This window comes from Palaemon carinicauda, chromosome 29 (genome assembly GCF_036898095.1).
Source record: "Palaemon carinicauda isolate YSFRI2023 chromosome 29, ASM3689809v2, whole genome shotgun sequence".
In the NCBI taxonomy this organism is placed as follows: domain Eukaryota; kingdom Metazoa; phylum Arthropoda; class Malacostraca; order Decapoda; family Palaemonidae; genus Palaemon; species Palaemon carinicauda.
Window position 1 is genome coordinate 48199501 of NC_090753.1, and position 17539 is coordinate 48217039.

A 17539-nucleotide genomic window follows, 5' to 3' on the forward strand; every position below is an offset into this window, starting at 1 on the left:
TTATTATTATTATTGTTGTTGTTGTTGTTGTTATTATTATCATTACTATTAATATTATTATAATTTTTACTTTATTATTATTATTATTATTATTATTATTATTATTATTATTATTATTAATAGTATTATTAGTGTTATTATTATTATCATTTTGTTATCATTATTACTTTATTATTATTATTATTATTATTATTATTATTATTATTATTATTATTATTATTATTATTATTATCAGTACTATTATTATTATTATTACAAGCTAGGCCATAACCCTAGATGGGAAAGCTAGATGCTATAACCCCAAGGACTCCAACAAGGAAAAATAGCCCAGTGAGTTAAGGAAACAAGGAAATAAATAAACTGCAAGAGAAGAATAAACAATCAAAAGAGAATATTCCAAGAACAGTAACAATATTAAATTAGATCCTTCACACATAAACTTAAAAAAAAAAAAAAGAGAGAGAAATAAGATAGAACAACCAATTGTAATGTATTTTCAGTTGCATTCTATTTAGTTATTCACTTATTGGGGTCCACTTATTTAGATGAAGATGAGTATACCAATATTATTTTAGGAGAGAGAGAGAGAGAGAGAGAGAGAGAGAGAGAGAGAGAGATTTCATTCGTTATTCTTGGCTGTTTAGCATGGAGTTTTATATTGTGGTTTTAGTTATGTTTAAACAATAAAGAGATTTTCGACTTAAAATTATTTAACACAAATTGTTTACAATAATCATTATAGCTTGTGAATTAGGGAGACCAGATATGTTTTTAAAACGAACTCGGAAAAAAAAATCGCTCTAGTATAAGGGCTAAAGCAGCCCATATTGTTAAATCTATGTTGGGTATGATTTTGTCTTCAATCATATTTTTATTTATTAGATGCAGTATTAATCATAGCTACGTTTTCATACCAAAAGTGGGCATCGTTAAGTGTTATTTAATATATTATTTACTAACTGATGTGGCAATCATATGGGTCTTCTCTATATATTCTGGAAATATTCTCAAAGATTCTGATGAATTGTGGAAAACGAAGCTAATTGGATACATTAGTAGTAGTAGTAGTAGTAGTAGTAGTAGTAGTAGTAGTAGTAGTAGTAGTAGTAGTAGTAGTAGTAGTAGTAAAGGTGTCTAGTTTCAATTCCAGTATCATCAGAATAGAAACTCACCAGAACGTCAGCTGGGCAAGCCCAACGCACACTCCCCCCACCTGTGCTGCCCAACCACAGCAGTATCCTCCCAAGTAAATAGCTTAAAATCATGGTCCCGGGCTGGGATCGATCTGCTGACATGCGTACTACCAGCAGTAGTAGTATCGTTGATCATTCGCGAGTCCTTACACTTTTTTTATTCTAAGCAAGTTCTCTTAAAAGAGAAAATTTATGGGAGTCACTCGTATAACATACCCAGATATTCAAGATATCCACGTGCTAGTTTTGGGTAATATAATTTCTGATTGGTAGATTTAGTTAAGGAAAGTTGATGTATTTTTCACTGAATAATTTTACTTTCAAATCTTAGGATATGATGATATATTAAATATATAATTATAAAGGTATCTTAATCGTGTCCGGGTAACTTACAGGTCAATAGCGCGTTGGATATTCTCTATAATAAGACCTATAGACTCGTTGGCCTGAGATATGTTTACTGATCGATTGAGAAGAAATAACATTAGAAAATATATTTGGGCCTCAGTTAGATTTCACCAGTCATCTCTATCTTGAACTTTTAAATCAATGCTTCTCCATTCATCATCTCATACTTCACGCTTCATAGTCCTCAACCATGTATGGCTGGGTCTTCCAGCTCTTCTAGTGCCTTGTGGAGCTCAATTGAAACTTTTATATATAATGTAGGGAACAAAATCATAATCATGATTATAAGAAAAGGAAACACATGCCCCGGAGAAACTTTTGATTTTATTAAGATCCAATGTTTTGGTATTTACAGATATATATATATATATATATATATATATATATATATATATATATATATATATATATATATATATATATATATATATATAAGTATATATATATATATATATATATATATATATATATATATATATATATATATATATATATATATATATATTATTTTATCATATATTTCAACATGAAAGAAATGCAACTCATATTATTCCAGGAAAATCACCTGTAAATTATAATTTCCGCTAAAAATAAAAAGATCCATTTTTGCAATATTTTTTGTGAGCTAATAATTTTTCAAGACAATTAGAAAATTTTCCCATTGAAACGTTTGAATTTTTTGGTGATTTAAGAGTCGTCAAATATTTTTTTCAGCAACACTTTTGTGAACTAATCATTTTTCAATAAGAAAATTTGCCCATTGAAACGTTTTAAACTGTTTCAGCTTTTAAGAAAAACAAAAAGTCCATTTTTTTTTTCAACACAACGGGTACTTAAAAAAGATTCCTTAATGCTTAAATTGTTTAATTCAACATTCCAACATTGCAAAAAAAACTTAATGAACATATGTAGATATTAAACTCAATATTGAAATCGTTTGGAATCAACATACCACTGTTCAACTCCATAGAAAACTCACTCGTATTCATTATTCATTTGTTAAGTTTTTACAAAAATCAATCTATCAATAAATCATAAATTTAGATTTTGACGTGTTTTATTTCATGATTCGATACATAAGGTCAATAAATTATATCATGAAATACAAAAGATATATTAAAAAGACATTATCATTGCAAAATTAATTCTTGTTTAAACACAGATGTGTTATTAATTAAAAAACATTCCATCTCTGTATATTTATGAATAGTAAAATAGGAAAAAAAATCATGTCTATTTCTTTTAAGGGACATATACGACCACCATTAGAAATTTGCTAACAATTTACAACTATTATAACTCAATTTAGTCTATAAATTTAGAAACATTGTTAGAGGTTACAAAATTTATTACCAATAGGGCTATAAAGAATCAAATAACTTATTCCTATTTTAACTAAATTATCAAAAGACACAAAGTCTATTTCATGTAATTCTAATTTTATAACAAAGGGGGTTTTCTGTATTTCATGAAATGTGCGACGGAAAATAATTTTGATCAAGACAAAGTATATTATTATATTAATGAGTAACAAAACAGTTTCAACTAGATTTTAAACAAGTAAAGATCTGATTGCTCCAGCTCACTACGTCGAAATACATAATTTCCAACTTGTAAGGAAATATAGAATTTCATTGTAAGAAAATACATGCACCAAAATTTAATGAAAATTCGAAATCATTTAAATAAACAAAAATCAATGAATGAGCCTTGTGTTCATCCTGCAAGCTCCACTTTGGCAATAAACGAGCTTCCTAGCTAGAGCTCTTGTGCTAGAGGCTCTGATTTTTTTTTTTCATTTATTTTTTTTTTTTTTTTTTTTTTTTTTTTTTTTTTTTTTTTTTTTACTGTTCAGATACCTGTTCTTTGAGCAAGATCTTATTTTGCTTGAGATGAAATGTCACAACTTGCGGTAACGGGAATCTTAACTGTTAGTTTTGTAGGCATTCTGAACTAGTTTGATGAGGTTTGCCTGAGCACTTGACCCATTTATAAAAGCAGGTTTTCAAATAATACCTTGAATACATCAAATAAATAATGTGATTTTAAATATGATTTTAAAAGACATTACTAAGAACAAAGACACGGAATAACCGGTGCTCATATCATACACTTGGAAGTTGATAACAGCCTTTAAAATCATCTAGATAATTAGTGATTAAAATAAATAATACTATAAAAGACTTTTATATGCAAAGGTACACTAAAAATAACTATCTATAAACAATCCCATAGTTGGATCACTGGATTTTTAAATGAATCTGACAGTCTGGATAATGTGGCTACGTAAACAGATTGGTCATTGTAATTGGGTTTAATGTGGCTATGTAAACAAATTGATCGTTCTGGATGGCACTAATTCAACTACATAAACTGGTTGATCGTTCTGGGGGACATTAATGCAACTACGTAAACTGGTTGATCGTTCTGGGTGGCATTAATGCAACTACCTACGTAAACTGGTTGATCGTTCTGGGTAACATTAATGCAACTATGTAAACTGGTTGATCTTTCTGGGTGGCATTAATGCAACTACGTAAACTGGTTGATCGTTCTGGGTAACATTAATGCAACTATGTAAACTGGTTGATCTTTCTGGGTAGCATTAATGCACCTACGTAAACTGGTTGATCGTTCTGGGTAACATTAATGCAACTATGTAAACTGGTTGATCTTTCTGGGTGGCATTGATTTAACTACGTAAACTGGTTGATCGTTCTGGGGAGCATTAATGCAACTACGTAAACTGGTTGATCGTTCTGAATGGCATTAATGCAACTACATAAAGTGGTTGATCGTTCTGAATGGCATTAATGCAACTACATAAAGTGGTTGATCGTTCTGAATGGCATTAATGCAACTACGTAAACTGGTTGATTGTTCTGGGTGATATTAATGCAACTTCGGAAACAGGTCGATCGTTCTGAATGGCATTAATACAACTACGTAAAGTGGTTGATCGTTCTGGGTGGCATTAATGTAACTACATGAACAAACTGATCATTCTGGATGACATTATTGCAACTTCGTAAACAAATTGATCGTTTTGGTTGACATTAATGCAACTACGTAAACAAATTGATCGTTCTGGATGACATTAATGCAATTACATAAACAAATTGATCATTCTGGATGACATTAATGCAACTACATAAACAAATTGATCATTCTGGATGACATTAATGCAACTACATAAACAAATTGATCGTTCTGGATGACATTTATCCAAATACATAAACAAATTGATTGTTCTGGATGACATTAATGCAACTATGTATACTGGTTGATTGTTCTGGATCACATTTATTTAACTACATAAACAAATTGCTCGTTCTGGATGACATTAATGCAACTACATAAACAAATTGATCATTCTGGATGACATTAATGCAACTACATAAACAAATTGATCGTTCTAGATGGCATTAATGCAACTATGTATACTGGTTGATTGTTCTGGATCACATATATTTAACTACATAAACAAATTGCTCGTTCTGGATGACATTAATGCAACCACATAAACAAATTGCTCGTTCTGGATGACATTAATGCAACTACATAAACAAATTGATCATTCTGGATGACATTAATGCAACTACATAAACATTTTTGATCGTTCTGGATGACATTTATCCAAATACATAAACAAATTGATCGTTCTGGATGACATTAATGCAACTATGTATACTGGTTAATTGTTCTGGATCACATTTATTTAACTACATAAACAAATTGCTCGTTCTGGATGACATTAATGCAACTACATAAACAAATTGATCATTCTGGATGACATTAATGCAACTACATAAACAAATTGATCGTTCTAGATGGCATTAATGCAACTATGTATACTGGTTGATTGTTCTGGATCACATATATTTAACTACATAAACAAATTGCTCGTTCTGGATGACATTAATGCAACTACATAAACAAACTGATCGTTCTGGATGGCGTTAATGCAACTACATAAACAAATTGATCGATCTGGATGACATTAATGCAACCACGTAAATAAATTGATCGTTCTGGATGACATCAATGCAACTATTTAAACAAATTGATCGTTCTGGATGGCGTTAATGCAACTAAATAAACAAATTGATCGTTCTAGATGGCATTAATGCAACTATGTATACTGATTGATTGTTCTGGATCACATATATTTAACTACATAAACAAATTGATTGTTCTGGATCACATATATTTAACTACATAAACAAATTGATCGTTCTGGATGACATTAATGCAACTACATAAACAAATTGATCGTTCTAGATGGCATTAATGCTACTACATAAACAAATTGATCGTTCTGGATGGTGTAATGCAACTATGTATATTAGTTGATTGTTCTGAATCACATTTATTTAACTACATGAACAAATTGCTCGTTCTGGATGACATTAATGCAACTACGTAAACAAACTGATCGTTCTGGATGACATTAATGCAGCTATGTAAACAAATTGATCATTTTGGATGACATTAATACAACTACGTAAACAAATTGATCGTTATGGATAGAATTAATGCTATTACGTAAATGAATTGATCGTTCTGGATGGCATTAATGCAACTACGTAAACAATCTGATCGTTCTGGATGACATTAATGCAACTATGTAAACAAATTGATCGTTTTGGATGACATTAATACAACTACGTAAACAAATTGATCGTTCTGGATGACATTAATGCAGCTATGTAAACAAATTGATCATTCTGGATTGCATTAATGCAACTATGTAAACAAATTGATCATTCTAGATGGCATTAAGGCAACTACATAAACAAATTGATCATTCTGGATTGCATTAATGCAACTACGTAAACAAATTGATCGTTCTGGATGACATTAATGCAACTTCATAAACAAATTGATCGTTCTGGATGACATTAATGCAGCTATGTAAACAAATTGATCATTCTGGATTGCATTAATGCAACTATGTAAACAAATTGATCATTCTAGATGGCATTAAGGCAACTACATAAACAAATTGATCATTCTGGATTGCATTAATGCAACTACGTAAACAAATTGATCATTCTAGATGGCATTAAGGCAACTACATAAACAAATTGATCATTCTGGATTGCATTAATGCAACTACGTAAACAAATTGATCGTTCTGGATGACATTAATGCAACTTCATAAACAAATTGATCGTTCTGGATGACATTGATGCAACTTCATAAACAAATTTATCGTTCTGGATGACATTAATGCAGCTATGTAAACAAATTGATCGTTTTGGATGACATTAATACAACTACATAAACAAATTGATCGCTATGGATAGAATTAATGCAATTACGTAAATAAATTGATTGTTCTGGATGGCATTAATGCAACTACGTAAACAAACTGATCGTTCTGGATGACATTAATGCAACTATGTAAACAAACTGATTGTTCTGGATAACGTTAATGCAACTACGTAAACAAACTGATGATTCTGGAAGACGTTAATGCAACTACGTAAACAAACTGATCGTTCTGGATGACATTTAATGCAACTACGTAAACAAACTGATTGTTCTGGATAACGTTAATGCAACTACGTAAACAAACTGATGGTTAAGGATAACGTTAATGCAACTACGTAAATAAACTGAAGGTTCTGGATGACATTAATGCAACTACGTAAACAAACTGATTGTTCTGGATGACATTAATGCAACTACGTAAACAAACTGATCCTTCTGGATGTCATTAATGCAACTACGTAAACAAACTGATTGTTCTGGATAACGTTAATGCAACTACGTAAACAAACTGATGGTTCTGGAAGACGTTAATGCAACTATGTAAACAAACTGATCGTTCTGGATGACATTAATGCAACTACGTAAACAAACTGATTGTTCTGGATAACGTTAATGCAACTACGTAAACAAACTGATCGTTCTGGATGACATTAATGCAACTACATAAACAAATTGATCGTTCTGGATGGCATTAATACAACTAAATAAACAAATTGATCGTTGTGGATGGCATTAATGCAACTACGTAAACAAATTGATCATTCTGGGTGACATTAATGCAACTACGTAAACAAATTAATCGTTATAGATGACATTAATGCAACTACGTAAACAAATTGATCGTCCGGGATGACATTAATGCAACTACATAAACAAATTGATCGTTCTAGATGGCAATAATGCAACTACATGAACAAATTTATCGTTATGGATGACATTAATGCAACTACGTAAACAAATTGATCGTTCTAGATAGCATTAATGCAGCTAAACTGTAAGCTCAGTCAATCTGGATAACATTGATAAGGCTATATGAATAAACCAGTTATTATAAATAGCATTATTGCAGATATATTAACAAATAAATTAATTTGAAGGACACTTATTACAAAAGGCAGCTATCTATAGAGATAAATAATTCAATTTTAATGCTGCCAACAATGTTATATGAATAAACTAATTAATATTGGTATCAATGAGGTGGCTACAATAACAAATCAGCTAATTTGGATGACATTAAGGATGCTATGTATGCATACCAGTCATCTCTATGCTGTTAATGAGGCCAGTAACATTTTGTTGGATTCGAAGGCGGGGCTTTGAGGCACTGACCAAGAGCTTCACAACCAGGAGGAGCCCAGTGCTGAAAAAAAAAATAATTTGTAAAAATAATAGGAATAAGGAGGTGACTCCAAATACTAATGGACACAAAATGCACAAGTTTAATCAAATCCTAGAATCCTATCAAAAGAACACATCAATCGTTAAGGATTTGTTGTTTATTGGTATGTAAACACTGGGTTGAGGGTAAGTTAAAGGAAGAGGAAATTCAAATTCCAAAAGTAAAGAACATTTAGTACTGTCGCAAGTGAGTGAAACATGACATTTGTTGGTACCGGCATTTCCAGTGACAATTATGAATATATCTGAATTTGTAATTGATCAATTGAATTACTAGTCAATACAAGAAAATGAGCGCAAGGACAAATCTGAGGATGACTAAGAACTTTGGAATCTTTAAGCTTTTTCTCTACCTTTCCAAAGGGAAGAAAAACAAATTCAAACGTACCATGACAGCTGGATCACACCAGTTCAGCTGGGGTTCACCTTTAACCAGTTTGCCACGATGGTCGAAGACGACTGACAGTAGCTGTGAAGGAAAATTCCACAATTATTCGAATATTATAGTAAATCATAGTTTTGACATTCCACCTCATTCACTTTTAGAGACAGTTCATCGCCATCATCATAATCTCCTCCTACGCCTATTGACGCAAAGGGCCTGTGTTAGATTTCGAAAGTTGTCTCTATCTTGAGTTTTTAAATCAATACTTCTCCATTCATCACCTCCTACTTCACGCTTCATAGTCCTCAGCTATGTAGGCCTGGGTGTTCCATCTGTTCTATTTCTTGTGGAGCTCAATTGAAAGTTTGGTGAACTAATCTCTCCTGGGGAGCGCGAAGAGCATGTCCAAACCATCTCCATCCACCCCTCACCATGATCTCATCCACATAAGGCACTAAGGTAATCTATCTTATTGTTGCATATCTAATCCTGTCTTGCCATTTAACTCTCAATATGCTTCTGAACCATTATAAAAACCATAAACAGGCTGTATGTACAGCTGGCTTCCTTAATTCTGGTACATTTCACGGGAAGGTAAGGAGACGTCTGCCATCTCTATATTGCAAAAGAGAAACTCTTGCCAACCCTGCCTATGAAACACAGTCGTTGAGCTTATAAACGCGTGATCAAAAGTTTTTTATCATCAATTTAATAAGTGTTGTATAGAAAAATATTGTTATTTGCTCTACACCACTTCATACAATTAATTAAAATTCTTTTGGTCACGTGAATAAAATATTAATTTTGTTTAACAGGCAACATGGACAACAGTGTCTCTTTTGCTAATCTCGACATTACCTGCTACAGTAAAGAGCTGTTGGACATCGCCTCAGCTTCCCGTAAAGTGTACTGGAATTATTAAAGCTAACTGTACAATGAGCTCGATGCCCTCCGTAAACATTCAAAATTTCAGCCAATCGCTGCTACTGTGGGAGGGTTGGCAAGACTGGCTGTTACTGTGAGAGGGTTGGCAGACCTGGCTGCTATAGTGGGAGGGTTGGCAGGCCTGGCTGTGACTAGTTTGTCAGGTCAGAACCAGGCATCGATTCATAACTGGTCATTATTTCACTGTCTTTCGTTTCTTGGTGTCGTAATATTTCACTGTCTTTCGTTTCTTGGTGTCGTAATGATTCGTGCATATTGCGCACATACAGTTTTTATTTACCTTGTGTGCATGTGAATATTTAGGCAGTTGTATCGTGGGGACATCACAAATAGACAGGTTTATGCACAATAAACAATCACACACACATGCATGCATATGTAAAACGTACCATGTAGACTAGGGGTATAGAACACGACTATTCATTAGATGTTCTCAAAATCAAGACCACATGTAACTAATGACTATCTACTATACATTGTTGACATCTGGGCTACGAATATCCTACACAAGAGTGGAAATATCTGGAAATTTTAATAATATGCAAGAGAGAATGCGGTATGGCAGATTATGTGGCTTTTTGATGTATGTTTGCAGATGACAGGATATTTGTATGAATGCTTTGGAAGGGTGGTGACCTAAGGGAGAAGCATATTAGCATTGATAATCACTTCCATTTGGAAATGGTTAGAAATCCAATATACAATAGTAGTTATAGTAGTATCAGTTTCTGATTTTGTTGTTATTGCTCTTACAATAGAAAGATTAAAATTCGTAAATATTTCTTTGTGACAGCTTCACGGCACGTTTCGAAGAGAGAGAGAGAGAGAGAGAGAGAGAGAGAGAGAGAGAGAGAGAGAGAGAGAGAGAGAGAGAGAGAGAGAGAGAGAGAATTCATCTATACCGAAAATAAAGGAAGCACCCCATCCTTCCCTAAAGTGATACCATTATTATTCCACAGTGGTACCAACCTCGCCCATCACACGACACATTCTTACAAGAGTCCACCTCTATCTTTCAGGGGTACCAACCACACCCTTTTCACAAACTGGCTACAGAACTGCCCTTACCTGTATCGTCCTTATTGAAGGTTACAGATGGAGTTTGATACCCATTGCAATACCTGAGTATATTAACGAGTAAACCAAGGCTAAAGTGACGCTATGCAAATGTCCCATAGACCGTCGAAAGATTTTCATTTACATATTGTTTTTCGTTTTATTGTGTTTAACGCGACAAAAACTGTTTCTAGTTACGTAATAGTAAGAGAGACGATATTCATTCCTTTATTATTATTATTATTATTATTATTATTATTGTTGTTATTATTATTATTATTATTATTATTATTTAAATTGGTCTTTTTTGTTGTTTGTTTCTGCTGTATAGAATAGTGAAAATAAATTTAAGAAAGGCAGCTATTTTCTGTTGATATCTCTCCCAATAAACTATAGAAATATATTGTTCATCAAATACATTATCATGTATGCGTACACGACTGAGCATTTGACAGTGGTGCTTGCGTGCTAGCGTTTGTGTAAGTGTGTAAAAGTCAAAAAAATGAAACTATAAATGTCATTATTGGTTTCAAACTTTTATGGATAAATATAAGAGTAAAAATGAAAACTGGAATAGAAAAGAACGGAATCGCAAAGGAGTAGAAGTAGGAAGATCGCAGGATCCTCGCAAAAGATTTGGAATAGAAGATGAGTTTATATGAAATTGAAAATTTGAATGAATGTTAAATGTAATATATAGAATTAGTTATATTACCTTATTAGAATGACGTGGATTGTAGAGATAACATTGTAACGTGGTGAAAATAAATAGCAGAGGCATAATTATAAATAGTTCGTGTTTCAAGGTGGTCTAACCCAAAGAGTATGGATGGGCCCCGCTCGTGAAATATGTATATAAATAATGATATTTTGGGAAGAAGAAAGTGCTAGGAAGATGAGGTTAAAGTTAGCAGATAAGTTTCAATAGATATCATAGTAGATGGTACTCTAATATTCATCTCGATTGATTGTTTTAGTATATTTTGAAAGCTTTGAAATGTTATTCTCTGAAGTCTAAGCGAATTTAACCATTTTCATTTCCTTCTCTTCCCTTACTTTTAGGCAGAAGTTTTTATTAATGAAATGTAGACTATTCATCACAGGCTTAAAGTATAATATATTCTGTTCTGATAAAGAGTTTTCGATCTTAGCTGACAAATCACATACCTAAATCTTTGGCAACGTCGTTCAATTAGTTCATTATGCATGTTGCATAAGATTTTTCATAACTCTGACCATCCTTTACATTCAGATCTCCCTGGACAATTCTATCCTGTTCGTAATACTAGGCAGGCAGTTAATTCTAATAGTCAGACCTCCATCATGAGGCTCAATACTACACAGTATTCTAGAATTTTTATTCCAGCTGTGACCAAGTTGTGGAATGATCTTCCTAATCGGGTAGTTGAATCAGTAGAACTTCAAAAGTTCAAAGTTGGAGCAAATTTTTTGATGTTGACCAGGCTGACATGAGTCTTTTTATAGTTTATATATGACATATTTGTTTTTGACGTTGTTAATAGTTTATATAGGACATATCTGTTTTGACGTTGTTACTGTTTTTCCTCATTCATTGGGCTATTTTTCCCTATTGGAGCCCTTGGGCTTATAGCATCTTGCTTTTCCAACTAGTGTTGTAGCTTGGATAATAATAATAATAATAATAATAATAATAATAATAATAATAATAATAATAATAATAATAAAACTCCTGTGGTGGCCGATGTGGTAACGTCCCTGACTTCCCCGACTGGTGAATGCTATATTGGGGTTCGAGTCCCGCTAAAACTCGTTAGTTTCTTTGGTCGCTGCAATCTCACCATCCTTGTGAGGTAAGGAGGGGGGGGGGGCGGATTGGGGAGCCTATATGGTCTATCTGCTGAGTCATCAGCAGCCATTGCTTGGCCCTCCTTGGTCCTAGCTTGGGTGGAGAGGGGGCTTGGGCGCTGATCATATGTATATGTAGTCAGTATCTAGGATATTGTCCTGGGAGCTAGGGCAATGTCACTGTCCCTTGCCTCTGCCATTCATGAGCGACCTTTAAACCTTTTGTCTCGATGAGCAGTTCCCGAGCGATACCAAAAGAAAATAAGTTCTTTCTTTATCTATCATTGGAGTAATAGTTAAAATTCATGATGATTCGTTGAACGTTTTGAATTACTGATCTAAGAGACAAAATACTCAGTGAACTAATGTACTTTTCTTTATGCAGTAACAAGTGATAAAAGATGGTCAACCATATAGACATTTAATCAATGATTGGCACCCAATTAATCAAGCAGTAAAAACACCGGAACCGGGTTTTCAGTGAACTAAAAAGTAATCAATAACTAGAATAGGCTATAACCACCTCAAGAATCAAAACCTTTCATTCTGTCACATACAAACAATCAACGGGATGAAATAAAAGAGAATGACAATCATCATCATCTTCATCTTAATCTTAATGTTATTATTATTATTATTATTATTATTATTATTAGTAGTAGTAGTAGTAGTAGTAGTAGTGTTATTATTATTATCAATATTATTATTATTGTTATGAGGAGTAGTAGTGGTAGTAGTAGTAGTAGTAGTAGTAGTGTTATTATTATTATTAGTATTAGTAGTAGTAGTAGTAATAGTAGTAGTAATAGTAGTACTATCTGGCCAGTCAAAAGACCCGAATATCTCTCTGGCGGTAGTAAGTAAACAGGTGGCTGGTGCCCTGGCCATCCTACTACATATTAAGTAGAACTTAATTAAAACGAGAAAATTTAACCCAAACTAACCTTGGGGACCTGGTCGTGTATTCGGCCGAGTTGGGACTGAGTGGATAGCGTTCCGTTGGGTCTTGGTCTATGTTGAAGAGGATTGGACGGTCGCTGTGGTCCGTCTGATTGGTGGTGGTCATGTTCTCCACTTCGAATCCGGGACAGTAGTTGATGCCCTGGAAGGAAGGGTAAGTTATTTATGGGATTTTGTTATAAATCCGTTTTCTGTGAAGTCAATTTTCTGTTCAGATTGAATTTGGTACAATTGGCTTCATGAATAAGTATCATGCGATGGCTGTCATTATGTGTAATACATAAGATTGCATGAATGTTTAACCTGAAGCTCTCACATGAAGGTTTCACTTGAGGCTCTCCCATGAAGGTTTCACCTGAGGCTCTCACATGAAGGTTTCACCTGAGGCCCTCACATGAAGGTTCCACATGAAATTTTCACCTGAGTCCCTCACATGAAAGTTTCTCCTGAGGCTCTCGCATGAAGTTTCATCTGAGGCTCTCACATGAAGGTTTCACCTGAGGCTCTCACATGTAGGTTTCACCTGAAGCTCTCCCATGAAGGTTTCACCTGAGGCTCTCACATGAAGGTTTCACCTGAGGCTCTCCCATGAAGGTTTCACCTGAGGGCCTCACATGAAGGTTTCACATGAAATTTTCACCTAAGGCCCTCACATGAAAGTTTCTCCTGAGGCTCTCGCATGAAGTTTCACCTGAGGCTCTCACATGAAGGTTTCACCTGAGGCTCTCACATGAAGGTTTCACCTGAAGCCCTCACATGAAGGTTTCACATGAAATTTTCACCTGAGGCCCTCACATGAAAGTTTCTCCTGAGGCTCTCGCATGAAGTTTCACCTGAGGCTCTCACATGAAGGTTTCACCTGAGGCCCTCACATGAAAGTTTCTCCTGAGGCTCTCGCATGAAGTTTCACCTGAGGCTCTCACATGAAGGTTTCACCTGAAGCCCTCACATGAAGGTTTCACATGAAATTTTCACCTGAGGCCCTCACATGAAAGTTTCACCTGAGGCTCTCACATGAAAGTTTCACCTGAGGCTCTCACATGAAGGTTTCACCTGAGGCTCTCGCATGAAGTTTCACCTGAGGCTCTCCCATGAAGGTTTCACCTGAGGCTCTCACATGAAGGTTTCACCTGAGGCCCTCACATGAAGGTTTCACATGAAATTTTCACCTGAGGCCCTCACATGAAAGTTTCTCCTGAAGCTCTCACATGAAGGTTTCACCTGAGGCTCTCGCATGAAGTTTCACCTGAGGCTCTCCCATGAAGGTTTCACCTGAGGCTCTCACATGAAGGTTTCACCTGAGGCCCTCACATGAAGATTTCACATGAAATTTTCACCTGAGGCCCTCACATGAAAGTTTCACCTGAGGCTCTCACATGAAGGTTTCACCCGAGGCTCTCGCATGAAGTTTCACCTGAGGCTCTCCCATGAAGGTTTCACCTGAGGCTCTCGCATGAAGGTTTCACCTGAGGCTCTCACATAAAGGTTTCACCTGAGGCTCTCCCATAAAGGTTTCACCTGAGGCTCTCACATGAAGGTTTCACCTAAGGCTCTCCCATGAAGGTTTCACCTGAGGCCCTCACATGAAGGTTTCACATGAAATTTTCACCTGTGGCCCTCACATGAAAGTTTCACCCGAGGCTCTCACATGAAGGTTTCACCCGAGGCTCTCGCATGAAGTTTCACCTGAGGCTCTCCCATGAAGGTTTCACCTGAGGCTCTCACATAAAGGTTTCACCTGAGGCTCTCCCATAAAGGTTTCACCTGAGGCTCTCACATGAAGGTTTCACCTGAAGCTCTCGCATGAAGTTTCACCTAAGGCTCTCCCATGAAGGTTTCACCTGAGGCCCTCACATGAAGGTTTCACATGAAATTTTCACCGGAGGCCCTCACATGAAAGTTTCACCTGAGGCTCTCACATGAAAGTTTCTCCTGAGGCTCTTGCATGAAGTTTCACCTGAGGCTCTCACATGAAGGTTTCACCTGAGGCTCTCACATGAAGGTTTCACCTGAAGCTCTCACATGAATGTTTCACCTGAGGTTTCTCCCATGAAGGTTTCACCTGAGGCTCTCACATGAAGGTTTCACCTGAAGCTCTCCCATGAAGGTTTCACCTGAAGCTCTCACATGAAGGTTTCACCTGAGGCTCACACATGAAGGTTTCACCTGAAGCTCTCACATGAAGGTTTCACCTGAGGCTCTCCCATGAAGGATTCACCTGAGGCTCTCACATGAAAGTTTCACCTGAGGCTCTCCCATGAAGGATTCACCTGAGGCTCTCACATGAAGGTTTCACCTGAGGCTCTCCCATGAACGTTTCACCTGAGGCCCTCACATGAAGGTTTTCACATGAAGGTTTCACCTAAGGCCCTCACATGAAGGTTTCACATGAAAGTTTCACCTGAGGCCCTCACATGAAGGTTTCACATGAAAGTTTCACCTGAGGCTATCCCATGAAGGATTCACCTGAGGCTCTCACATGAAGGTTTCACATGAAAGTTTCACCTGAGGCTCTCACATGAAGGTTTCACCTGAGGCTCTCGCATGAAGTTTCACCTGAGGCTCTCGCATGAAGTTTCACCTGAGGCTTCTCCCATGAAGGTTTCACCTGAAGCTCTCCCATGAAGGTTTCATCTGAGGCTCTCACATGAAGGTTTCACCTGAGGCTCTCGCATGAAGTTTCACCTGAGGCTCTCACATGAAGGTTTCACCTGAGGCTCTCACATGAAGGTTTCACCTGAGACTCACACATGGAGATCTCGTATGAAAGTCTGACATGAAGCACTCACAAATGAAGTTCTCACACCGAGACCCTCATATGAAGCTCTCTCAAAAAAGTCTCACATGAAAGTCTCCATGAAGCTCTTGCATGAACCTCTAATATGAGGCTGGCCACATGAAATAATCTCATAAAGGTCTCACATGAAGCTCCCAAATGATTCTCTGACTCAAATATGAAAGAACCACATGAAATGGAAACTCCCAAATGATTCTCTGACTCAAATATTAAAGAATCCCATGAAATAGAAACTCCCAAATGAGTCTCTGACACAAATATGAAAGAACCAAATGAAATGAAACTCCCAAATGATTCTCTGACTCAAATATGAAAGAATCATATGAAATGAAATTCCAAATGATTCTCTGACTCAAATATGAAAGAACCACATGAAATTAAACTCCCAAATGATTCTCTGACACAAATATGAAAGAACCATATGAAATGCAAACTCTCAAATGATTCTCTGACTCAAATATGAACGAATCACATGAAATGCAAACCCTCAAATGATTCTCTGACTCAAATATGAACGAATCACATGAAATGCAAACTCTCAAATGATTCTCTGACTCAAATATGAAAGAACCATATGAAATGAAACTCCCAAATGATTTTCTGACACAAATATGAAAGAAAACACATGAAATGGAAACTCGCAAATGATTCTCTGACTCATATATGAAAGAATGACATGAAATAGAAATGATACAATATAATTTGACAGTTGCAACAACGTCTGTCAAAAAGCTCCAGTAGTAATGACTCACCTCCTCGAGTTCATGCTCCGGTGTGCTCCAAGTCCACAGGTGCATCTTGTAAGCACCTTTCCTCACAGCCATCAGTAAATCGCCTCGGTAAAAGAACACTGGTCTAGAAAACAAAAGAGGGTCATTGACGCATAATCATGCATTCATATTTGTGTAACATGTATCTATTTGATGTATCATTAATGACCAAACTTCATACAATATATCGTTTTCCATTTGCAAGTGTCAAAGATTTATTCAAATATTCATCTTATGTACACCATTCTCTTGATATGACCTTCCTGAAAGTTTAAAATGTTTCATGTAAGCACACACACAGAAATTAAAAGAAGGAAAAGTGTGTGGGATGTAGAGCTTTTGGTAAACGAAATGAGATTATGAAAAGTAAGATGCCACTTTCTCTGTAAAGGAAAGTATTAAATCAAGTGGTCCTACCAGTATTAACTTATGCATCAGAAACTTGGAGCCATAGTAAAGCCTTAGATCATAAGCTAGGTACAACTCAAAGAGCAATGGAAAGAATAATGATGGGAATAAC

The 17539-nt window shown here is 35.4% G+C and overlaps 1 protein-coding gene across 1 annotated transcript in view; it reads right to left on the minus strand.

Moving 5' to 3' along the window:
* Nucleotides 1-4787: 4787 nt before the first annotated feature.
* Nucleotides 4788-17539, minus strand: part of LOC137622180 (N-acetylgalactosamine-6-sulfatase-like) — a 43060-nt gene continuing 30308 nt past the window's right edge. Inside the window, exons 10-13 of the mRNA XM_068352618.1 lie at nt 17002-17104; nt 13433-13594; nt 8668-8748; nt 4788-8241 (exon numbers count right to left, since the gene is read on the minus strand). Of these exons, the coding sequence (XP_068208719.1) occupies nt 8155-8241; nt 8668-8748; nt 13433-13594; nt 17002-17104 (433 nt within the window). The 3' untranslated portion in view covers nt 4788-8154. The remainder of the gene's footprint in view (nt 8242-8667; nt 8749-13432; nt 13595-17001; nt 17105-17539) is intronic.